The sequence below is a fragment of the Nerophis lumbriciformis genome, linkage group LG07 (genome assembly GCF_033978685.3).
Source record: "Nerophis lumbriciformis linkage group LG07, RoL_Nlum_v2.1, whole genome shotgun sequence".
In the NCBI taxonomy this organism is placed as follows: Eukaryota; Metazoa; Chordata; class Actinopteri; order Syngnathiformes; family Syngnathidae; genus Nerophis; species Nerophis lumbriciformis.
Window position 1 is genome coordinate 10,291,422 of NC_084554.2, and position 25,461 is coordinate 10,316,882.

The 25,461-nt window shown below is 42.3% G+C and overlaps 1 protein-coding gene across 4 annotated transcripts in view; it reads right to left on the minus strand.

Annotated features, from left to right (window-relative positions):
- Positions 1-646: 646 nt before the first annotated feature.
- The window catches only part of LOC133609843 (matrix metalloproteinase-16-like), a 303,619-nt gene continuing 278,804 nt past the window's right edge, over positions 647-25,461 (minus strand). For all 4 annotated transcript variants that reach the window (XM_061965852.1, XM_061965851.2, XM_061965850.2 and 1 more), the window contains 3 exons: positions 24,176-24,326; positions 20,512-20,627; positions 647-1,727 (listed from right to left, as the gene is read on the minus strand). In XM_061965852.1, coding sequence (XP_061821836.1) covers positions 1,393-1,727; positions 20,512-20,627; positions 24,176-24,326 — 602 coding nt within the window. In that variant the 3' untranslated portion in view covers positions 647-1,392. The remainder of the gene's footprint in view (positions 1,728-20,511; positions 20,628-24,175; positions 24,327-25,461) is intronic.

Here is a 25,461-nt window from a genome sequence, read left to right on the forward strand (position 1 = left end):
CACAGATGTGTAAGTTACCCATGCCTTGGGCACTAATACACCCCCATACCATCACAGATGCTGGCTTTTACACTTTGCGCCTATAACAATCCGGATGGTTCTTTTCCTCTTTGGTCCGGAGGACACGACGTCCAGAGTTTCCAAAAACAATTTGAAATGTGGACTCATCAGACTATAGAACACTTTTCCACTTTGTATCAGTCCATCTTAGATGAGCTCAGGCCCAGCGAAGCCGACGGTGTTTCTGGGTGTTGTTGATAAATGGTTTTCGCCTTGCACAGGAGAGTTTTAACTTGCACTTACAGATGTAGTGACCAACTATAGTTACTGACAGTGGGTTTCTAAAGTGTTCCTGAGCCCATGTGGTGATATCCTTTACACACTGATGTCGCTTGTTGATGCAGTACAGCCTGAGGGATCGAAGGTCATGGGCTTAGCTGCTTACATGCAGTGATTTCTCCAGATTCTCTGAACCCTTTGATGATATTACGGACCGTAGATGGTGAAATCCCTAAATTCCTTGCAATAGCTGGTTGAGAAAGGTTTTTCTTAAACTGTTCAACAATTTGCTCACGTATTTGTTGACAAAGTGGTGACCCTCGCCCCATCCTTGTTTGTGAATGACTGAGCATTTCATGGAGTCTACTTTTATACCCAATCATGGCACCCACCTGTTCCCAATTTGCCTGTTCACCTGTGGGATGTTCCAAATAAGTGTTTGATGAGCATTCCTCAAATTTATCAGTCTTTTTTGCCACCTTTCCCAACTTCTTTGTCACGTGTTGCTGGCATCAAATTCTAAAGTTAATGTTTATCAGTTTGAACATCAAATATGTTGTCTTTGTAGCATATTCAACTGAATATGGGTTGAAAATGATTTGCAAATCATTGTATTCCGTTTATATTTACATCTAACACAATTTCTCATATGGAAACGGGGTTTGTATAAAGGAACCCCTAGGAGCAATATCTTTGTGGCGGTCCAAATGTATTTGTCACAAATAAATGCCTGTATGGGAAACACTGGTAGAAACCAAAGAAAAACAGGAGCTGCGGACTGAAAATGGTCCAGAGTTAGTTTGGACACCCCTCTGAAGTAAGGAATCAGGGACTACTGGAGATGCCCCAAACAGCTGATATGACGAGAGAGTAAGAGAAGAGAGTCCCGCTTAAAGTCCTCCCGCTGATTAAGAGCTGTCCGGGCAAAAAAGGATAGGAAAGGAAAGTGACCTGGAGCGTTTAGTGTTTCTGAGGCTCATTCCTCCACAAAGTGACCCCCTGCTAGTGAAAAGGCCGACTCAGCAGTCAACTTGTCCCAGAGTCGGGCCTTTTTGTGTGTCTGGGGGCCGATTGTCGGGCTTCAAACGTCCACTCCTAAAGACGAGCCCAAAATCACACCCATTCCTGCATGGAACGTTTGCAGTAAAGTATGTGGCGCGGCGTACCTTTCCTCTTGAACTGCACCACGGTGTAGACCAGCACCAGCAGGCAGAGCGCCAGCACGCAGGGGACGACGATGGCGACCGCCATCACCGTGTTGGCCTCGTCGTCCAGCTCGATCACCAGGTCGTCGTCGCCGCCGTCGGAGGGCGGGCGCGCCGGGTGGACCGGCATCAGGTCGCAGCCCATGAAGTCCTTGAGGATGGAGCGCGGGTAGCCCGGCTCCACCCGGAGGAACTGGTTGTTGAACTTCCAGTACTCCTTTCCCTTGTAGAAGTATGTGAAGCCTGCGTGGCCAAGAGACATCAGGAGTTACCGGACAAAGTTCCCAAAGGTAAAGTTAAAGTACCACTGATAGTCACACACACACTGGGTGGACACTCTTACCACTCAGTGGCCTAGTGGTTAGAGTGTCCGCCCTGAGATCGGTAGGTCGTGAGTTCAAACCCCGGCCGAGTCATACCAAAGACTTTTTGGAAAATGATTAGGAGCATGAATGTCCTGAATGAGCTGAATTGGTTGGTGTTGGAATTGTTTAAATCGTTTAAGAAACCCAGATTCCGATCTAACAAAGGTCTTAACTCATTCTCTTTCTATGCCACATCAATATGGAATGCGCTCCTAACAGGTGTAAAAGAAAGGGCATCTCTATCCTCCTTCAAAACCGCACTAAAAGTACACCTCCAGGCAACTTCAACCCTAAGCTAACACCCTCCCCGGATTGTTGTTAATAATCAAATGTAAACAATCAAATGCAGATACTTTTTCTTATGCCTTCTGATCTTTCTCTCTCTCTCTCTCTCTCTCTCTCTCTCTATGTCCACTACTTGCTGTACATATCCTACCAAGTCAGACCTACACTGTTTCAATGTCCATTTCTCTGTTCTCAATTGTTGATGACTGATGATAACAACCAAACCTAACCCCCCAAAACCCCAAATTGTAAATAATGTAAATAATTCAATGTATATACTCTGATGATTATCTTGTGTGATGACTGTATTATGATGATAGTATATCTGATAGTATATATCTGTATCATGAATCAATTTAAGTGGACCCCGACTTAAACAAGTTGAAAAACTTATTGGGGTGTTACCATTTAGTGGTCAATTGTACGGAATATGTACTTCACTGTGCAACCTACTAATAAAAGTCTCAATCAAAAAAAAAAAAAAAACCCCGAACCATTTGGGTTCATTTAGGACCTTCCCGAACCCCTCCAGAGCATTAATGTGTTCATATCGAATCTTGTGGATACTTATAAAAATGGGCTACGGTTATGGTCAGGGGAAAAAAAGGGCGAAGTTCTTTCCAAACCTACATGAGCAGTGGGGAGCCGAGCGAACTGGTCAAAGCTCCACCCGAGCTGTTGGAGCCTCCGAGATGCTGCAAGCTTTCTTCAATGCTTTTGTCATCCATGGTTGTTCCTTCTCTATCTGACCGACCACATCAAACATGAGGTGGACGCGGGCAAATACTGCGGCATGGTCATGCTGGACCTTCAGAAGGCCTTTGACACCGTTAACCACGCTATACTGTTGGATAAGCTCAGAGCAATCGGATTTGATAAAACCTCATCGAGCTGGATGCAATCTTACTTGGAGGGGAGGGAACAGGTGGTAGAGGTGAACGGCACAGTGTCCCCCACCTTCTCGGTGAGCTGTGGAGTCCCCCAAGGCAGAATATACTAGAGGTGGGACCAAGTCATTGTTTTGCAAGTCACAAGTAAGTCTCAAGTCTTTGCCCTCACGTCCGAGTCAAGTCCCGAGTCAAGACAGGCAAGCCCCGAGTCAAGTCCAAAGTCAAGACTGGAAAGTCTCAAGTCAAGTCCTAAGTCCTGCATTTTGAGTTTCGAGTCCTTTCAAGTCCTTTTAACCACAGACTAATATATTAACACAGATTGTGTATGCTTTTCAAACGCTGTATTTATTTATTAAAACAAGTGCATTTTAAATTGCAGGAAAGAAAATTGTGCTGACATTGCACTTTATAATAGCACTATTAACCAGTCATTTTAAACATTAACTCATTCCTTTACAGAACAAACACATTGAAAAATAAAGTGCAAATGTACGTATTTGTACAAAAGTGTTAACATTGAAAAAACATGACATATACGTGAACATAACAAAAAAGTTGTACTTTTTATATGTCAGGGCCCTATGCTGCATTGCATTTGCAAAAGACCAAATTAGCCAAGAGTCTGTCAGTCATTTGTGCACGATGGGGGCGTAGTATGATGCCACCATGGCTGAAAACTCGCTCCACTGGAGCACTGGAGGCAGGCACTGCCAAGACTCTCATGGCCACTCGGAACAGTGAAGGAAGAGTCTTCATGTTCAATGCCCAGAACAAAAGGGGGGAGAGAGTTGTTTTGGGTTGGTGCACTACTTGTAAGTGTATCTTGTGTTTTTTATGTTGATTTAATTAAAAAAAGAAAAGAAAAAAAAAAAATTTCTTGTGCGGCCCGATACCAATCGATCCACGGACCAGTACCGGGCCGCGGCCCGGTGGTCGGGGACCACTGAGGTAAACAACCAACAGTATGTCAGAAAGCTAGCTAAAACGGTACACATAATCATAATATAGTATACATTTTAACTGACCTTTATTTTACTATTTTTGTCTTTTTTTAGGTGGCTAAAATACGCGGTGCTGCTGACCGCCGTCTAACGTTACGTGTGATATATTGACTAACGTAACCCTGCTTAAAAAAAATCACTGAACAAAAAGTATGAATAAGGTAGTGAACTGCAACAGATTCCCGTGTTTGCAATAACGTTATAACGTTAGCAGTGAGTTTACAGCCTCACTGATTTAACTACACAGCAAATAAAAGTCACGTTACTTAGCCAATAAACGTTATCTTACATTCAAAACTTACCCTTCTTTGTGCAACTTCAAATGCCGGACGAAGTTGGAAGTTGTTGCCTCTCCATCAGTAATTTTCGAACCGCATGTGTTGCATACTGCAAACCGTTTTGTGTTGAGCACCTCGTAATTTTTATACCCAAACAAAATTATTTTAGGTATCATTTTTTGTTCACTGGCGTGTGGTTTGGACATGTCTTCTTCGTTGGTTGTCCTGCAATTTGATTGGATGAATGCTGTGTGATGAAAACAAAGTAGATCTAATTTGATTGGCTGTTGTACTGACAGCACACAGCTGACACACGCAACGCTGATAGACAAGTACACAATGAAAAATACGGAGCGCTCCCGAATAACTTTTTCATCTTTGGGTTTTGGGGAAAGTAGCAAGTCATGTCAAGTGATGTCAATTCAAAAGGCTCAAGTCCAAGTGAAGTCACAAGTCATTGATGTTAAAGTCTAAGTCGAGTTGCAAGTCTTTTTACATTTTGTCAAGTCGAGTCTAAAGTCATCAAATTCATGACTCGAGTCTGACTCGAGTCCAAGTCATGTGACTCGAGTCCACACCTCTGGAATATACTTTACTGTTCCTAATATACATAAACGACATGTCATCAGCATGCGACTGTGAATTGTTCTTGTTTGCGGATGACTCGGCCCTGCTGGTATCCGGCAAGGACAAGTCACAGGTGGAGAAAATCCTCAGTGTTGAACTCTGTAGAACTTGCACCTGGCTCGCTGACAACAAGCTATCCATACACTTGGGTAAAACGGAATCCATCCTGTTTGGGTCCCACATAAACCTTAAGAAAGTCAATGACTTCACTATAAAAGTGGGTGACATTGTTATCACCAGGAAGGATGAGGTCACCTACCTAGGTTCCATTCTAGAGGCTAATCTTTCCTGTGATAAAATGGCAACCAAGGTAATCAAAAAGGTCAACCAATGAACGAGATTTCTTTATAGAATCTCCTCTCTGGTCAACAAAAGCACCATGAAGATTCTAGCGGGAACTCTCGTTCAACCCTTTTTCGATTACGCATGCACCTCCTGGTACCCTAGCACCTCCAAAACCCTCAAATCTAGACTCCAAACATCCCAGAACAAGCTAGTCAGATTACTTCTAGACCTCCACCCCAGATCACACCTCACTCCTACCCACTTCTCCAAAGTGGGCTGGCTCAGGGTGGAGGACAGAGGAAAACAACTTGCACTGAGCCTAGTCTATAAAATCCGCTACACCTCCCTGATACCGAAGTACATGTCAAACTACTTCCTTAACGTAAATGACCGCCATAACCACAACACCAGGGGGAGCTCCACTAACCACGTTAAACCCAGATTCCGATCTAACAAAGGTCTTAACTCATTCTCTTTCTATGCCACATCAATGTGGAATGCACTCCCAACAGGTGAAAAAGAAAGGGCATCTCTATCCTCCTTTAAAACCGCACTAAAAGAACACCTCCAGGCAACTTCAACCCTAAACGAACACCCTTCCTTTCTCATCATACCTCTTCGGATTGTAAATAATCAAATGTAAACAATCAAATGTAGTCACTTTTTCTTATAATTTCTCTCTCTCTCTCTATGTCCACTACTTGCTGTCCATATCCTACCAAGTCAGACCTACACTGTTTCAATATCCATTTCTCTGATGATGCAATTGTTGATGACTGAAGTGCTGATACCAACCAAAGGGTTGGAATTGGGGGTTAAATCACCAAAAATGATTCCCAGGCGCGGCCACTGCTGCTGCTCACTGCTCCCCTCACCTCCCAGGGGGTGGAACAAGGGGATGGGTCAAATGCAGACAGTAGTTTCACCACACCTAAGTTAAAAGTTAAAGTACCAATGATTGTCACACACACACAACATTCAACAAATTTCCAGGAATTCACGTTTTTTGGTAACCTATTTCCACACTGCTTAAGTTCAACTACTCCTTTCACAGTTTTCAACCCATTTCATCATCAAAACACTCCTCATATTCAGGACAAAAACCAAGTTGGTTAAGGAACTAGAACAATTCCCGGTTTTCCCGAAATTCCAGGAACTTCTCAATTGAAAACTGTTACTAATTAAACATTTCTTAAACAATTTAAACAATTCCAACACCAACCAATTCACCTCATTCAGGACATTCATGCTCTTAATCATTTTCCAAAAACATCGCGCTTTTCCCAAAATTCCAGGAAGTTCCAATTGAAATGAATGGGACATTTTTCCAAGTTGCACAATTCCCACATTTTTCAACCTATTCAAATCATTCCAACATCAACACATTCCACTCATCCTGGACATCCAAACCACCATTTTTTCCACATTCAACAAATTTCCAGGAATTCAGGTTTTCTGGTAACCTATTTCCACACTGCTTAAGTTCAACTACTCCTTTCTCAGTTTTCAACCCATTTCATCATCAAAACACTCATATTCAGGACAAAAACCAAGTTGGTTAAGAAACTAGAATAATTACCGGTTTTCCCGAAATTCCAGGAACTTCTCAATTAAAAACTGTTACTTATTAAACATTTCTTAAACGATTTAAACAATTCCAACACCAACCAATTCACCTCATTCAGGACATTCATGCTCTTAATCATTTTCCAAAAACATCGCGCTTTTCCCAAAATTCCAGGAAGTTCCAATTGAAATGAATGGGACATTTTTCCAAGTTGCACAATTCCCACATTTTTCAACCTATTCAAATCATTCCAACATCAACACATTCCACTCATCCTGGACATCCAAACCACCATTTTTTCCACATTCAACAAATTTCCAGGAATTCACGTTTTTTGGTAACCTATTTCCACACTGCTTAAGTTCAACTACTCCTTTCACAGTTTTCAACCCATTTCATCATCAAAACACTCCTCATATTCAGGACAAAAACCAAGTTGGTTAAGGAACTAGAACAATTCCCGGTTTCCCGAAATTCCAGGAACTTCTCAATTAAAAACTGTTACTTATTAAACATTTCTTAAACGATTTAAACAATTCCAACACCAACCAAATCAGCTCATTCAGGCTCCTAATAATTTTCCAAAAAAAATCACGCTTTTCCCAAAATTCCCAAATTTCCAGGAAGTTCCCATTGAAATGAATGGGACATTTTTCCAAGTTGCACAATTCCCACATTTTTCAACCTATTCAAACATCAACACATTCCACTCATCCTGGACATTCAAACTACCATTTTTCCACATTCAACAAATTTCCAGGAATTCACGTTTTTTGGTAACCTATTTCCACACTTCTTTAAGTTCAACTACTCCTTTCACAGTTTTCAACCCATTTCATCGTCAAAACACTCCCCATATTCAGGACAAAAAACAAGTTGGTTAAGGAACTAGAACAATTCCCGGTTTTCCCGAAATTCCAGGAACTTCTCAATTAAAAACTGTTACTTATTAAACATTTCTTAAACGATTTAAACAATTCCAACACCAACCAAATCAGCTCATTCATGCTCCTAATCATTTTCCAAAAAAATCCCGCTTTTCCCAAAATTCCCAAATTTCCAGGAAGTTCCCATTGAAATGAATGGGACAGTTTTCCAAGTTGCACAATTCCCACATGTTTCAACCTATTCAAATCATTCCACTCATCCTGGACATTCAAACTATCATTTTTTCCACATTCAACAAATTTCCAGGAATTCACGTTTTTTAGTAACCTATTTCCACACTTCTTAAGTTCAACTACTCCTTTCACAATGTTCAACCCATTTCATCATCAAAACACTCATATTCAGGACAAAAAACAAGTTGGTTAAGGAACTACTTGAAAGATACATCTCCTGGATGCACTGGGACACATCATCAGTGATGTATCCTGGATTCATCGGGTGTTTCGGGTCTCGCAACATCAGACACCCTCGTCCAGGCGACCCAGCCGGGGTGATCAAGTCCCTGCTTGTGTCCCAGTAGCAACCCACGGATCTGCCCTTTTCAGCCACAACCACCTCGTGGCTTTCTCTGCCGCTTCACTTGCGGATTGAATGGCCCTCCTTTTGGCCGCCCCTTTGACTCCCAATCGGCCAAGCACTTTACAGAGGGAGCGTCCTGCAAAGCCACGGCAACCAACTTCTATTGGCTCATAGAAAGTCCTCCAGCCCCTGCCCCTGCAGTCCTCCACCAGCTCCTGATACTTGGCACGTTTCTTTTCGTTGGCTTCCTCAATCCGCTCCTCCCAAGGCACTGTTAGTTCCAGCATGATGAGGTGTTTTGAAGCCTCTGAGATGATGATCATGTCTGGCCGTAGAGATGTTTTTACAATGTGCTGGGGGAACCTCAGTTGTTTTCCCAGGTCAACGTGTAGCTGCCAATCAGGGGCTGTGTGAAGGAGTCCTGTTATTGTCTTTGGACGTGCACGAGGTCTCTCCCCAGCTTTGATGAAAGAGATTGCCTTCTTTGGCGCATGATGTTGCTTGCTGCTGCTGATGGCTGAGGCTATGCTCTCAGCAACTGCTTTGAGTACCTGGTCATGACGCCAGCGATAGCGACCATCAGCCAGAGACTTTGGGCAACTGCTGAGGAGATGTTCCAAGGAGCCTCTTCCGGAGCAAAGGAAGCAGAAGGGTGTCTCGCTCTTCCCCCAAACATGGAGGTTTGCTGGGCTAGGGAGGGAATCGTAGACTGCTGCCACGAGGAACCGGACGCGGTGGAGGTCTGCCTGCATGATGTTTGACCAGGTGACTTTGCGCTGCAACGTGCCCTCCCATCTTGTCCATGCCCCCTGTTGCCGGAGTCCCACTACCCTGCCCACTCGCTCTTCCTCCAAGCCTGCTCGGACCTCCTCCTGGAGTAGATGTCGTCTGTCTTTGCCCCGGGCCTGGCTGACTTGGGTCTTTGGGAAGTAGCCCAAGCCTGCTCTCCCTGTTGCTATGGCCCCAACCAGTGCCTTTTGTCTAAGGCGTGACTCAGCCACCTCCACTGCCTTTTCTGCCTTCCACTTCCTTCCTGTCCTCACTTCAATCCCGGCTGATGACACCTTGCAGTCCCTGGAGTCTCTGTACTGTAGGGCTTCTCTTGTGCGTGCCACCTTGAATTCTTCAGTGAGCCCACTGAAGGGTAGCTGCAGGATGTTGCTTGTCCCGTACAGAGCAGCGCTGTTGAGGCTGCGTGGGAGACCCAGCCATTTCCGCAGAAAGCTGCTGATCTTCCTTTCAAAGGATTCCACTGTTGTTACTGGGACTGCATATACAAGGAGAGGCCACAGGACTCTGGGAAGGATGGAGTGCTGGTAGATCCAGGCTTTGAATCTACCAGGTAGGCCAGACTTGTCTACTTTGGTGAGCCACCCTCCAAGCTCTTCAGTAGACTTCTGGATAGCAGCAGAGTCCTTCAGGCTGGAGTCAAAGAGCTTTCCCAAGCTCTTGACTGGTTGCTCCGTGATGGATGGAATGACCGTTCCTGAGATTGAGAATCGGAATTTGTTGACCACCTTCCCCTTCTTCAGCACCATGGACCTTGACTTTGCGGGCTTGAAACTCATCCTGGCCCACCCAATGAGCCTCTCCAATCCCTGCAAGATCCACCTGCTCCCTGGTACTGATGTTGTTGTTATGGTAAGGTCATCCATATAGGCTCTAATGGGGGGCTGTCGAACACCTGATCTGGACAGAGGCCCTCTGCATTCCACCTCAGCAGACTTTACCACCATATTCATCGCCAGTGTAAAAAGGACAACGGAGATGGTGCATCCTGTTATTATTCCCTTCTCAAGGCGATGCCAGTCAGAGGTTATTGACCCAGAAGTGACCCGGAGCCTGAAGTTATTGTAATAATCCAGGATCAAGTCCTTGATCTTGCTGGGAACATGGTGGCGGTGTAGCGCAAGCTCAACTAGCTTGTGTGGGATGGACCCATAGGCGTTAGTCAGGTCCAACCACAACACAGCAAGTTCCCCTCTGCTCTCATGGGCCTCTCTGATGAGCTGTGTGACGACACCGTTGTGCTCTAGACAGCCGGGGACTCCAGGAATCCCCCCCTTCTGCACTGAAGTGTCGATGTAGTTGTTCTTGAGGAGAAACTCGGTCAGTCTTCGGGAGACGATGCTGAAGAACACCTTCCCTTCCACACTCAGAAGTGATATAGTCCGAAACTGGTTGATGTTTTTCGAGTCCTCCTCCTTGGGGATCCATACTCCCTCTGCACACCTCCACTGGTTGGCCACTCTTCCCCTTCGCCAGATCACCTTCAAGGTCTTCCACAGATGCTTGAGAAGCCTTGGACAGCGCTTGTAGACGAGGTAAGGTACACCACTGGGGCCCGGGGAAGATGCTGAGCGGGCTGCCTTGATGACCTCTTCAACCTCCTTCAAACTGGGCTCTGTCAACTGGAACTCTGCCGTTGGTGGCGCAGGGCTGATGAGCGCTCTGTTGGGTCCTAGATCTTGTCCCCTCAGTGGGTCGCTCATGGTATTCTGGAGGAAGCGATTCACTTCCTCTCTTGGGCACTCAAGCCGGCCACTGCGCTTGTCCCCGAGCAGCTGTTTAGCAAACCGAAAGGGGTTGGCAATGAAGACTGCTCGCTTCCTAGCTCTCTCTCTTCCACGCCTCCTGTGCCACTCTGCTCTGCGGAGAGTTGTCAGCTTCTTCCGCAGGATGTTGCGCAGCTCTTCTAAAGGTTGTTTGTCCTCCTCAGAAACTCTCTTGAACTGTTTCCTGAGGGTTCGAAGCTCCTGGCGCAGTTGGTGTATCTTAGTGGCTCTGCGATTCATGGTGTAGGGGATGGCCTCAGTGTTGCCCTTCTCCATTCGTCCGAATCTTTCTGAGCCATAGCTGACGATGATGGTACTCATTGCCTGGAGCCTGCTGTCGACATCTCCTTTAGCTGTGGCTTGGAAGATGTTGGACACATCCTCATCAAACTGCAGCCACTCGCTCCGTCTGTTTGCTTGGGGCCATTTAATCCGCTGCTGTGGAACTACTCTGCTGGGATTGAGAGACTCCGGTACGTGGAGGGACTGGGATCTGTGGGGTGTCTCCTGTCCGGGCTCCTCCTGCGTCTCACCAGGTCCAGGACCTGTGCGTTGAACCTCGCTCTCCCGCTCCAAACATTTCATTCTGGCCTGATGGATTCTTAAGCCACGTTGATTTGCCGCAGATACATGTCACACTCGTAGTCAGTTCGTTTGCGGGGTTCGTTAACCTTTGGGCCGTCCGATTGGAGATCTCATCCTCCCCCCCTCTCGGGATCTCCTGGGGGTATTGCTCTGTAGGGTTTTCCGTAGCTTATTTGGGTTCTTTCTCACGAAAGATACAGGCTGGGGTGCTAACCCATACTGTCCCGGGTGCCGTCTTTCCGAGCTGCCAACTGTCTCTCCAGTAGTCGACCAAACTGTTCTTGGTTGCCACCCAGTCTTTCCTAGGAGTCACTGGCTTAGCCAGACTGAAACTTGAAAGATACATCTCCTGGATGCACTGGGACACATCATCAGTGATGTATCCTGGATTCATCGGGTGTTTCGGGTCTCGCAACATCAGACACCCTCGTCCAGGCGACCCAGCCGGGGTGATCAAGTCCCTGCTTGTGTCCCAGTAGCAACCCACGGATCTGCCCTTTTCAGCCACAACCACCTCGTGGCTTTCTCTGCCGCTTCACTTGCGGATTGAATGGCCCTCCTTTTGGCCGCCCCTTTGACTCCCAATCGGCCAAGCACTTTACAGAGGGAGCGTCCTGCAAAGCCACGGCAACCAACTTCTATTGGCTCATAGAAAGTCCTCCAGCCCCTGCCCCTGCAGTCCTCCACCAGCTCCTGATACTTGGCACGTTTCTTTTCGTTGGCTTCCTCAATCCGCTCCTCCCAAGGCACTGTTAGTTCCAGCATGATGAGGTGTTTTGAAGCCTCTGAGATGATGATCATGTCTGGCCGTAGAGATGTTTTTACAATGTGCTGGGGGAACCTCAGTTGTTTTCCCAGGTCAACGTGTAGCTGCCAATCAGGGGCTGTGTGAAGGAGTCCTGTTATTGTCTTTGGACGTGCACGAGGTCTCTCCCCAGCTTTGATGAAAGAGATTGCCTTCTTTGGCGCATGACTACAACAATTCCCGGTTTTCCCAAAATTCCAGGAACTTCTCAATTAAAAACTGTTACTTAGTAAAACAATTCCTAAACGATTTAAACAATTCCAACACCAACCAATTCAGCTCACTCAGGACATTCATGCTCCTAATCATTTTCCAAAAAAAATACCGCTTTTCCCAAAATTCCCAAATTTCCAGGAAGTTCCCATTGAAATGAATGGGACATTTTTCCAAGTTTCACAATTCCCACATGTGTCAACCTATTCAAATCATTCCACTCATCCTGGACATTCAAACTACCATTTTTTCCACATTCAACAAATTTCCAGGAATTCACGTTTTTTAGTAACCTATTTCCACACTTCTTAAGTTCAACTACTCCTTCCACAATTTTCAACCCATTTCATCATCAAAACACTCCTCACATTCAGGACAAAAGACAAGTTGGTTAAGGAACTACAACAATTCCCGGTTTTCCCAAAATTCCAGGAACTTCTCAATTAAAACCTGTTACTTATTAAAACAATTCTTAAACGATTTAAACAATTCCAACACCAACCAATTTAGCTCACTCAGGACATTCATGCTCCTAATCATTTTCCCAAAAAAAATCCCGCTTTTCCCAAAATTCCCAAATTTCCAGGAAGTTCCCATTGAAATGAATGGGACATTTTTCCAAGGAGCACAATTCCCACATGTTTCAACCTATTCAAACCATTCCAACATCAACACATTCCACTCATCCTGGACATTCAAACTACCATTTTTTCCATATTCAACAAATTTCCAGGAATTCACGTTTTTTGGTAACCTATTTCCACACTGCTTAAGTTCAACTACTCCTTTCACAGTTTTCAACCCATTTCATCATCAAAACACTCACATTCAGGACACAAACCAAGTTGGTTAAGGAACTAGAACAATTCCCGGTTTTCCCGAAATTCCAGGAACTTTTCAATTAAAAACTGTTACTTATTAAACATTTCTTAAACGATTTAAACAATTCCAACACCAACCAATTGAGTTAATTCAGGACATTCATGCTCCTAATCATTTTCCCAAAAAAACCCCGCTTTTCCCAAAATTCCCACATTTCCAGGAAGTTCCCATTGAAATGAATGGGACATTTTTCCAAGTTGCACAATTTCCACATGTTTCAACCTATTCAAATCATTCCACTCATCCTGGACATCCAAACTACCATTTTTTCCACATTCAACAAATTTCCAGGAATTAACGTTTTTTTGGTAACCTATTTCCACACTTCTTAAGTTTGACTAGTCCTTTCACAGTTTTCAACCCATTTCATCATCAAAACACTCCTCACATTCAGGACAAAAACCAAGTTGGTTAAAGAACTAGAACAATTCCCGGGATTTCAGAAATTCCAGGAACTTCTCAATTAAAAACTGTTACTAATTAAAAAAATTCTTAAACGATTTAAACAATTCCAACACCAACCAAATCAGCTCATTCATGCTCCTAAACATTTTCCAAAAAATCCCGCTTTTCCCAAAATTCCAGGAAGTTCCCATTGAAATGAATGGGAAATTTTTCCAAGTTGCACAATTCCCACATTTTTCAACCTATTCAAGTCATTCAAACATCAACACATCCCACACATCCTGGACATTCAAACTACCATTTTTTCCACATTCAACAAATTTCCAGGAATTCACATTTTTTGGTAACCTATTTCCACACTTCTTAAGTTCAACTACTCCTTTCACAATTTTCAACCCATTTCATCGTCAAAACACTCCTCATATTCAGGACAAAAAACAAGTTGGTTAAAGAACTACAACAATTCCCGGTTTTCCCGAAATTCCAGGAACTTCTCAATTAAAAACTGTTACTTATTAAAACAATTCTTAAACGATTTAAACAATTCCAACACCAACCAATTGAGTTAATTCAGGACATTCATGCTCCTAATCATTTTCCAAAAAAAATCCCGCTTTTCCCAAAATTCCCAAATTTCCAGGAAGTTCCCATTGAAATGAATGGGACATTTTTCCAAGTTGCACAATTTCCACATGTTTCAACCTATTCAAATCATTCCACTCATCCTGGACATCCAAACTACCATTTTTTCCACATTCAACAAATTTCCAGGAATTCACGTTTTTGGTAACCTATTTCCACACTTCTTAAGTTCGACTAGTCCTTTCACAGTTTTCAACCCATTTCATCATCAAAACACTCCTCACATTCAGGACAAAAACCAAGTTGGTTAAAGAACTACAACAATTCCCGGTTTTCCAGAAATTCCAGGAACTTCTCAATTAAAAACTGTTACTAATTAAAAAAAATTCTTAAACGATTTAAACAATTCTAACACCAACCAAATCAGCTCATTCATGCTCCTAAACATTTTCCAAAAAATCCCGCTTTTCCCAAAATTCCAGGAAGTTCCCATTGAAATGAATGGGACATTATTCCAAGTTGCACAATTCCCACATTTTTCAACCTATTCAAGTCATTCCAACATCAACACATCCCACACATCCTGGACATTCAAACTACCATTTTTTCCACATTCAACAAATTTCCAGGAATTCACGTTTTTTGGTAACCTATTTCCACACTTCTTAAGTTCAACTACTCCTTTCACAATTTTCAACCCATTTCATCATCAAAACACTTCTCTTATTCAGGACAAAAACCAAGTTGGTTAAGGAACTAGAACAATTCCCGGGTTTCCAGAAATTCCAGGAACTTCTCAATTAAAAACTGTTACTAATTTAAAAAATTCTTAAACGATTTAAACAATTCCAACACCAACCAAATCAGCTCATTCAAGCTCCTAATCATTTTAGAAAAAAATCCCGCTTTTCCCAAAAGTCCCCAATTTCCAGGAAGTTCCCTTTGAAATGAATGGGACATTTTTCCAAGTTGCACAATTCCCACATTTTTCAACCTATTCAAATCATTCGAATATCAACACATCCCACACATCCTGGACATTCAAACTACCTTATTCCCAAATTCCAGTTTTCCTGGAAATTCAAGCTCTTCAACATTCAAACTATTCTTACTTTAATACTACATTCTGTCAGCATTTCAGTTCAACTTCAGCATTGGAGCATTCACACGCAATTCCTCCAGGAATAGCCTCATGTAGTACAATGTTGTAATGAATGAAAAGCTCTATCGTCTGCAACATTTTAAACATTCATATCGTACAAACCCTCGTGGAAAACTGTTGAATCAATACAAAATGTATTTTTCCAGCGTGTTTATTCAAGCACACACCTCTGAAGTAGCTTAAATATTGAAACAGTTTTAGAAATAGTGAACTGTGTGTGACTTTTAAGTTGAGCCTCTGGAGAACTTGCCAGCAACGTCCTCTCTGGAGATTAATTATAAAAGCTCATTAAAGAAAAAACAGTCAAACCCCGGAGCTAATATCACACTAAAGCACAATAAATGTCATCCAGAAACAAGCCTCCGTGTTCCCCCCCCCTTCTCTCTTCAGCGAGCGGGCAATTGTCTTTGTGTCGCACAAACAAGAACGTGTTCCTGTTGGTTTCCAGCCCCCCCGGAGGAAGAATTCACTTGGAAACGCTTTCCCTCTGTGGGATTATTTGTGGAGAGAGCGATGCAAACCTTGAGTGAATATTTCATTCCATTTGAATGCCAATGAGCTTTGATTTGACGGCAGGAAAAAAAAAGTGGGGTCCAAAAAACGGTGATGGGAGGAGTTTGTTGTATGTCCTGAGATGTTTAAGTGGACTTCAAATACACCGTGGACCGTGTCCAACTGGGCCGTGACAGCTCGGCTCGCTGTTTATTATTCATGCCTCCTGTTTGCGGGGGAAAATGAGGACGGACGTACTCTAAATGTAAATAGAGTGTGCGAGATAGGACTGGGAAGTCGGGCCTTGCTTAAAACCGCTGGGCAGGTGACGAGGTTTCTTACCAGCAAGGAAAAACTGTTTGTTCCTGTCTGAGTTTTTGCTCATCGTTAAACCAGCGAACAGTTTTTCTACATGAGGATTATGGAATCTTCCAATTTTTTGCAAGCATTGAGAGTCTGTCATTAGCGCTGCGTACCGACCCGCTTATTACGGGCTCATGTAGACCTCCTCTGCGTCTTGGTCCCGGCTGCCTTAAGTACCCTATTTTTTGGACTATAAGGCGCACTTAAAATCCTTTCATTTTCCCAAAACTCGACAGTGCGCCTTATAACCCAGTGCGCCTAATGTAAGAAATATTTTTGGTTGTGCTTACCGACATCGAAGCAATTTTTTTTTAACATGGTGTAATGATAAGTGTGACCAGTAGATGGCAGTCACACATAAGAGATACGTGTAGACTGCAATATGACTCAAGTAAACAACACCAACCACCATTGAAAGTATAGAACATCACGTTATCTTTATTCTCAAAATGCTGGTGCTGTGGTTTGGACCTTTCCAGAATGAACCATTTCGTATTTTTGATAGGGGTTTACAGTCTTCATTTACCCTATTTTTCGGACTATAAGGTGCACTTAAAATCTTTTAATTTTCCCAAAACTCGACAGTGCGCCTTATAACACGGTGACCTTAATGTACGGCATAATTCTGGTTGTGCTTACCGACATCGAAGCAATTTTATTTGGTATATGATGAAATGATAAGTGTGACCAGTAGATGGCAGTCACACATAAGAGATACGTGTAGACTGCAATATGACTGAAGTAAACAACACCAACATGTTATATGTTCCATTGAAAGTATAGAACATCACGTTATCTTTATTCCCAAAATGCTGGTGCTGTGGTTTGGACTTTTCCAGAATGAACCATTTCATATTGTTGATAAGGGTTTACAGTCTTCATTTACCCTATTTTTCGGACTTTAAGGTGCACTTAAAATCTTTTAATTTTCCCAAAACTCGACAGTGCGCCTTATAACACGGTGAGCTTAATGTACGGCATAATTCTGGTTGTGCTTACCGACATCGAAGCAATTTTATTTGGTATATGGTGAAATGATAAGTGTGACCAGTAGATGGCAGTCACACATAAGAGATACGTGTAGACTGCAATATGACTGAAGTAAACAATATCAACCTGTTATATGTTCCATTGAAAGTATAGAACATCACGTTATCTTTATTCCCAAAATGCTGGTGCTGTGGTTTGGACCTTTCCAGAATGAACCATTTCGTATTTTTGATAGGGGTTTACAGTCTTCATTTACCTTATTTTTCGGACTATAAAATCCTTTCATTTTTTCAATAATCAACAGTGCGCCTGATACCCCGGTGCGCCTAATGTACGGAATAATTTTGGTTTTGCTTACCGACCTCGAAGCAATTTGTTTTGGTACAAGGTGTAATGATAAGTATGACCAGTAAATGGCAGTCACACATAAGATATACGTGTAGACTGCAATATGACTCAAGTAAACAACACCAACATTTTATATGTTCCATTGAAAATATAGAACATTACACACGGCGCTCAAAAATCTATCAAAATGTTTTAGTAGGACTTTGGTAAGCTATGAAGCCACACCGCTTGATGGATTGTACTGTGCTTCAACATAGGAGTATTATTATGGTGTGTGTATAAGGTAAGACATATTATCTGGCCTTTTTGTTTCGCAATATTATGCAAAAGCAACGTTTCTTACCTTCTGGTACCTGCTGATCTGTATTTGGGATCTGCATAAGTCCTGAAAATGTGCGCGCCGATAAGCTTCTTCTTTTTCTCTACCTTCTTATTATGGGACATTCATCCTCCGCTGTTGCCATTTCTAATATAAAGTAGTGTAAAGTTCTTACTTATATCTGTCAGTAAACTCGCCATGAAAGCACTAAAACATACCGGTGTAGTGAGTTTACATTATTCACCCAAGGAACTTTAGTTATTAGAGAGTTCCGGTCGGAGGTTTTTTTATTCGCACTAGTATACAAAAGCAACTTTTCATGCATCAAAGTTAGTGTTGGAAAAGGTTCAGACACCCTTGGTATAGCACTTCATATTGTCCTCAAACTTTTACTAGGCTGGAACCCATTATACATGTTTACGTTTCCTGTGGAGAAATTTGCTGCAATATACAAACAGTTCTGTTTACGAACCCTGTTCCATGTGGGGGGGCCACATTGGGCTAAATAAATTGCGGTTAATCTGATTAAAAATTGTAAGTCACACTAATATTTCCTTACAAATACAACCTTTGAATGTGTCATGTGTTGTGGCAAATGATTGACAGACACAAAGATGCAGTATAGCTAGCAGGACCAAGACATTAAAACAACGTTGGCGAACTTGTTAAGTAACTCAAACCTAACATTGAAACAACATGCTGTTTGACAACGTTTAATCAATGTCAGGTTGTGACGTTGATTCGACCATTGATATTTGGTCATTTCCCAACCAAAATTCGACAACTCAAACACAAAATTGAAACAACATGCTTTGTTTCAATTCGATGTTTGATCAATGTTGGATTGTGACGTTGATTTGACCATTGAAATTTGGTCATTTCCCAACCAATATTCTACAACACAAATACAACGTTGAAACAACATGCTGTTTAACAACGTTAAATCAATTTCAGGTTGTGACGTTGATTTGACCATTGAATTTTGGTCATTTCTTAACCAATATTCTACATCACAAATACAACGTTGAAACAACATGCTTTTTGACGAAGTTTAATCAATGTTGGATTCTGACGTTGATTTGACCATTGAAATTGGGTGATTTCCCAACCAATATTCTACAACACAAATACAACGTTGAAACATGCTTTTTGGCGACGTTTAATCAATGTCAGGTTGTGACGTTGATTTGACCATTGAATTTTGGTCATTTCTTAACCAAAATTCTACAACACAAATACAACGTTGAAACAACATGCTTTTTGACGTTTATTCAATGTTGGATTCTGACGTTGATTTGACCATTGAAATATGGTAATTTTCCAACCAATATTCTACAACACAAATACAACGTTGAAACGTGCTTTTTGGCGACGTTTAATCAATATCAGGTTGTGACGTTGATTTGACCATTGAAATTTGGTCATTTCCCAACCAATATTCTACAACACAAAAACAACGTTGAAACAACATGCTTTTTGACAACGTTAATTCAATGTTGGATTCTGATGTTGATTTGACCATTGACATTTGGTCATTTCCCAACCAACAACGTTAGACATCAACGTTGTCTCAATTTACAAATGCGACTATTTTGCAACGTCGTTGTCAAAGTCAGTTTTAAAGGACACATACGTATAATCAACGTTGTATCAATGTCTTGTGCCTGCTGGCTAGATACCATGAGCATGAAAACGAAAAAGGGAGTGGGTCGAGAAGGGAGACAAGCGAAGCCACGGTGGGTTACCGCCAGGACAACATCGCTCTGGGGCGCCCTAATCTGAAACGTGTCGGGAGGCACACACACACACACACACACACACACACACACACACACACACACACACACACACACACACACACACACACACACATACGCGCAGCATGGATGCATCCTAAATGATGCCCTGTTATCTGGGTGGATGTTATGAGCGTGTGTGACTCCACACCAACCTGCCTGAGAAATAAATGAATAAATAAAAGGAGCAGGTTGACATGCACGGAAATAAACGTGATGGCGGCGTGCACGCCGACAGCCGCCCTGGCTCCACGCTCGCGTTGATGCACGCCCCCCGCCTGGAAAAACTGGGCTCGGAATCTGGCAGCCCCGGTACAGCACAGATGGCCCGAGCGTTCCGCGCCACCTGTCCTGCTTTTTCCGACCCAGGTGCTGCCAGAACCGGGCCCGGACCCACCTGGCTCAACGAGGAAAGGTTTTCTGGTCTTTGAAAGTCACGCCTCCCCCCCGCACACGGTCCAGGCTAACTGGCCTAAAGAGGACTACGGCGGTCTTGTTTGCGTCCTCAATCAATCCGGGCCTGTGGATTAACTGGGCAAAGTTCCCCTGACCTAGTTTCCTGTTCCATCAACAATGCGTTGTATTGGTCCACATGTGAGGACAAGTGTCACCTGCTACAACATCATGTCAGATAACTGGGGCGGATTTCAAATCGATAGCAGCCTGATTTGCCTCCTGGAGAGCGAGCGGCTGAAATCGATGCAGGCTGGCACAGGAGCAGCACTCTGGCTGCCAAATGAGAGTATCGGGAAGGGCAAATCATACCGTTGGCTTTATCGACGAAGGCCCCCTGTGGTGACTGAGGCACACCTCTCCACACAGTGACGGGTTTGGGATAGCCCGGGTCCATGGTCCTCATTTCTTCATTGTAGCGCCAGTACCTGAAAACCAGGTGAAGAAGTAGAGGTGTAAATGTAGGACACTTTTTTTTTTTGGAGTGCAGTCAAGTGATACATTTTTTTAATCAAATTACTCACTAAATTGAATATGATTAATCACACTGCAAAAAGTTAGTGTTCAAAAACAAAAACAAAAAAAATACAAAAATGAGGGGTATTTTATTTGAACTAAGCAAAATTATCTGCCAATAGAACAAGAAAATTTGGCTTGTCAAGACTTTTCAAAACAAGTAAAATGAGCTAACTTCAATGAACCCCAAAATACCTTGAAATAAGTATTTTCTCACCAATAACAAGTGCACTTTTCTTGGTAGAAAAAAACAAATATGAGATTTTTTTTCTCAATATCATGGAAAGAAAAAAAATGTAAAAAGAAAAAAAAAAAATTAAATTGTTATATGTATTCAGTGATGATACTATAAAGTTATTTTCCATTTAACTTCACCAGTTTTAGATTATTTTTATTCAAAATCGCTGAATTTTCACATTTGCCGTTCAAATACTGAGAAGAGACGGTGCGGTGATCAGCAGCCAGTCGAGGCACGTCACTCAGTGCCTCAACATGGACGGACTCGGCTAACTGCTGGTCTGCTGTGCAGTGAGACTGTATTGCTATATGAATTATATTATACATTTCCATAGTTTAGTTAGCTGAGGTATATAATGTACAGTGTATTTTGTCAACAACTGTATGTGTGTAACGTATTTCTTGTGCTGAGCAATCATAAAACTGCTGCGAAGACGCACTGGCTGATGCTCGCAGTAATCCCGCCTCCCACCAACCAAAGCCACACCCAAACCCTCCACGTGCAAGACCGAATCCACCCAAAAAAACTTAACAAGAAGCCAAAAAGTGCAAAAACAACAATGCTCGCGCCGGAGGAGCCGTACGTGAACGACTGCAGGGACACAACATTAGGTACACCTGCAGACTGCAGCACAGATTTCATATTTCATTCATTCACAACTCCTCCAACACGAACACCACTGTTCCCGCACTTATAAGTAAAGGTAATACCATAATAACGTTTTTGGAGCCTATCTCAGCTACAATCGGGCGGAAGGCGGGGTACACCCTGGACAAGTATTATATATATATATATATATATATATATATATATATATATATATATATATATATATATATATATATATATATATATATTTATTTATTTATTTACAGCCCGGCCCCCGACCACATTTTTTTTAATTGTAATTTTGAAGAATTTATTTGAATGTGCATGACCTACTTCTGTTCAAAATTGTTTGAAATGTCACATGTTAAATATTAACTGTCAGTTTACTGTACTGTGCCAACTGTACTATTAAATGAGTATGTGTTTTCTATTGTTTCATCGAAAATAAAACAGCAAAGTCCATTTGGCTGTCATCTGTTTTAATTATGAGACACAATTGTGTCAAAGTCATGATTTGTTATTTCATGCTTGAAATAAGAAATGATTACTTTAAAAAAGTAGTTTTATACTTGTGAGTGTTGATGACACAGCTTTGCAACAGTTGATATTCTAGTTTCAAGCATGTTTTACTCAATATAGGTCATCAAATCTCAGCAACAAGCTGTAATATCTTACTGAGATCATTTAGAACCAAAACACTTAAAACAAGTAAAACACTCCAACAAAAAATCTGCTTAGTGAGAACAATTATCTCATCAGACAGTTTTAGTAGGACTTTGGTAAGCTATGAAGCCGCACCGCTTGATGGATTGTACTGTGCTTCAACATAGGAGTATTATTATGGTGTGTGTATAAGGTAAGACATTATCTGGTGTTTTGTTTCGCAATATTATGCAAAAGCAATTTTTTTTTTCCTTCTAGTACCTGCTGATCTGTATTTGGGATCTGCATAAGTCCTGAAAATGTGCGCGTGTCCGCCTTTGTAGTCTGTGCCGACAACGTAGTCGATAAGCTTCTTCTTTATCTTCTTGTTGTGGGACATTCATCCTCCGCTGTTGCCATTTCTAATATAAAGTAGTGTAAAGTTCTTACTTATATCTGTCAGTAAACTCACCATGAAAGTGCTAAAACATACCGGTGTAGTGAGTTTACATTATTCACCCAAGGAACTTTTGTTATTAGAGAGTCCCGGTTGGACGCTTTTTCTGGGACACATTTGTTGTTGTTGCACTAGTGAGCCACGAATGAGGAGATGCTGCTCCGTTATTGATTGAAGTAAAGTCTGAATGTCATTAAAACAGTTAGCTCCATCTTTTGACACTTCTTCCACTCCCGTCCTTGCACGCTACACCGCTACAACAAAGATGATGGGGAGAAGACGCTGTCGAAGGTGAGCCACGTAAATAAGACCGCCCACAAAACCAGAAAGCGGCTTGAAAATGATCTATAAAACATCATATATGCAACATTTTGACCAAAGAACCATGATCACATGTTATGTAGAGCAGTGTTTTTCAACCTTTTTTGAGCCAAGGCACATTTTTTGCGTAGAAAAAATGCGGAGGCCCACCACCAGCAGAAATCATTAAAAATGAAACTCAGTTGACGGTAAAAAGTCGTTGTCGTAATTGTTGGATATGACTTTAAAGCATAACCAAGCATGCATCACTATAGCTCTTGTCTCAAAGTAGGTGTACTGTCACCACCTGTCACATCACACCCTGACTTATTTTGACCTTTTTGCTGTTTTCCTGTGTGTAGTGTTTTAGTTCTTGTTTTGCGCTCCTATTTTAGTGGCTTTTTCTCTTTTTTGGTATTTTCCTGTCGCAGTTTAATGTCTTCCTTTGAGCGATATTTCCCGCATCTACTTTGTTTTAGCAATCAAGAATATTTCAGTTGTTTTTATCCTTCTTGGTGGGGACATTGTTGATTGTCATGTCATGTTCGGATGTACTTTGTCTCTGCTCCACAGTAAGTCTTTGCTGTCGTCCAGCATTCTGTTTTTGTTTATTTTGTAGCCAGTTCAGTTTTAGTTTTGTTCTGCATAGCCTTCCCTAAGCTTCAATGCCTTTTCTTAGGGACACTCACCATTTCTTTACTTTTGGTTTAAGCATTAGACACCTTTTTTACCTGCACACTGCCTCCCGCTGTTCCCGACATCTACAAAGCAATTAGCTACCGGCTGCCACCTACTGATATGGAAGAGTATTACACGGTTACTCTGCCGAGCTCTAGACAGCACCGACACTCAACAACAACACATTATTTGCAGACTATAATTACTGGTTGGCAAAAAAATATTTTTAACCCAAATAGGTGAAATTAGACAATCTCCCACGGCACACCAGACTGTATCTCACTGATGCTGAAGCGACGCACAATACCTTCTTTCACTGTAAACTAAGAAATGGTTGAAAAACACTGATGTAGACCACAAGGAAGTGTTTTACAATTAGAAAAAAATCATAATATGGCCCCTTTAATGCGCCTTTTGTATGAAAAAAGACCAGACTAGACGTGCTCATCGACAGCACCCTATGGTCCGGAAAATACAGTAAATTGGTTCGTCGAGGTTCCACTGTACTTCAATGTTGCTCCTATCCCAAAAGTTACCTGTCCCCTTTGAAGAAGTAGGTCTTGGCCACGTCTTCCCACCATACGGCCGTCTCGATGCTCTGAGCCGGCATGCCGTGGCCGAACTGGCTGATGTCCTTAGGGTAACCAGACAGCAAAACCGTGTCCTTAAACACCCAGAACTGCTTCCCTATAGATTGGAAGGGAGAAAAAAAAAAGGAACATACTGAGAGAAGGAAGGACAAGTAACAGCATGGCTTCCCCTCCAGGTGGAATACACGAGCAGGGCAGATTTACAAGGACAGCCGTCACTTCTGTATACAATGTTTCTCCAATTTCAAATAGGACACAGTTTAGTTCTCGCTGCCCTAGCTTTAAAGTCGCTCTAGGACAGGGGTCGGCAACCCGCGGCTCTAGAGCCGCATGCGGCTTTTGCGCGCCGCCCTAGTGGCTCTCTGGAGCTTTTTCAAAAATGTATGAAAAATGGATAAAGTTGAGGGGAAAAAAATATATTTTTTGTTTTAATATGGTTTCTGTAGGAGGACAAACATGACACAAACGTCCCTAATTGTTATAAATCACACTGTTTATATTAAACATGCTTCACTGATTCGAGTATTTGGCGAGCACCGTTTTGTCCTACTAATTTTGGCGTCCTTGAACTCACCGTAGTTTGTTTACATGTATAACTTTCTGCGACTTTCTAGGACGTGTTTTATGACACTTCTTTTTCTGTCTCATTTTGTCCACCAAACTTTCCACAGAGGTGAGTTTTGTTGATGTTATTGACTTGTGTGGAGTGCTAATCAGACATATTTGGTCAGTGCATGACTGCAAGCTAATCGATGCTAACATGCTATTTAGGCTAGCTATATGTACATATTGCATCATTATGCCTCATTTGTAGCTATATTTGAGGTCATTTAGTTTCCTTTAAGTCCTCTTAATTCAATTTATATCTCATGACACACTATCTGTATGTAATATGGCTTTTAATTTTTTGCGGCTCCAGACAGATTTGTTTTTGTATTTTTGGTCCAATATGGCTCTTTCAACATTTTGGGTTGCCGACCCCTGCTCTAGGAATTGCTGGAAAATTAACTACGAGGAGATGAGATATAAATAAAAAGCACAAATGTGTTTTTTTAAAAATTCTTTCAAGAATTCTTGTTAAAAATTACTTCAAAACCAAGGGTGTCAAACATACGCCCACAAGTAAGAACCTCTTAAAGGGGAACATTATCACCAGACCAGGGGTCGGCAACCTTTACCACTCAAAGAGCCATTTTGACCCGTTTCACAAATTCAAGAAAACAATGGGAGCC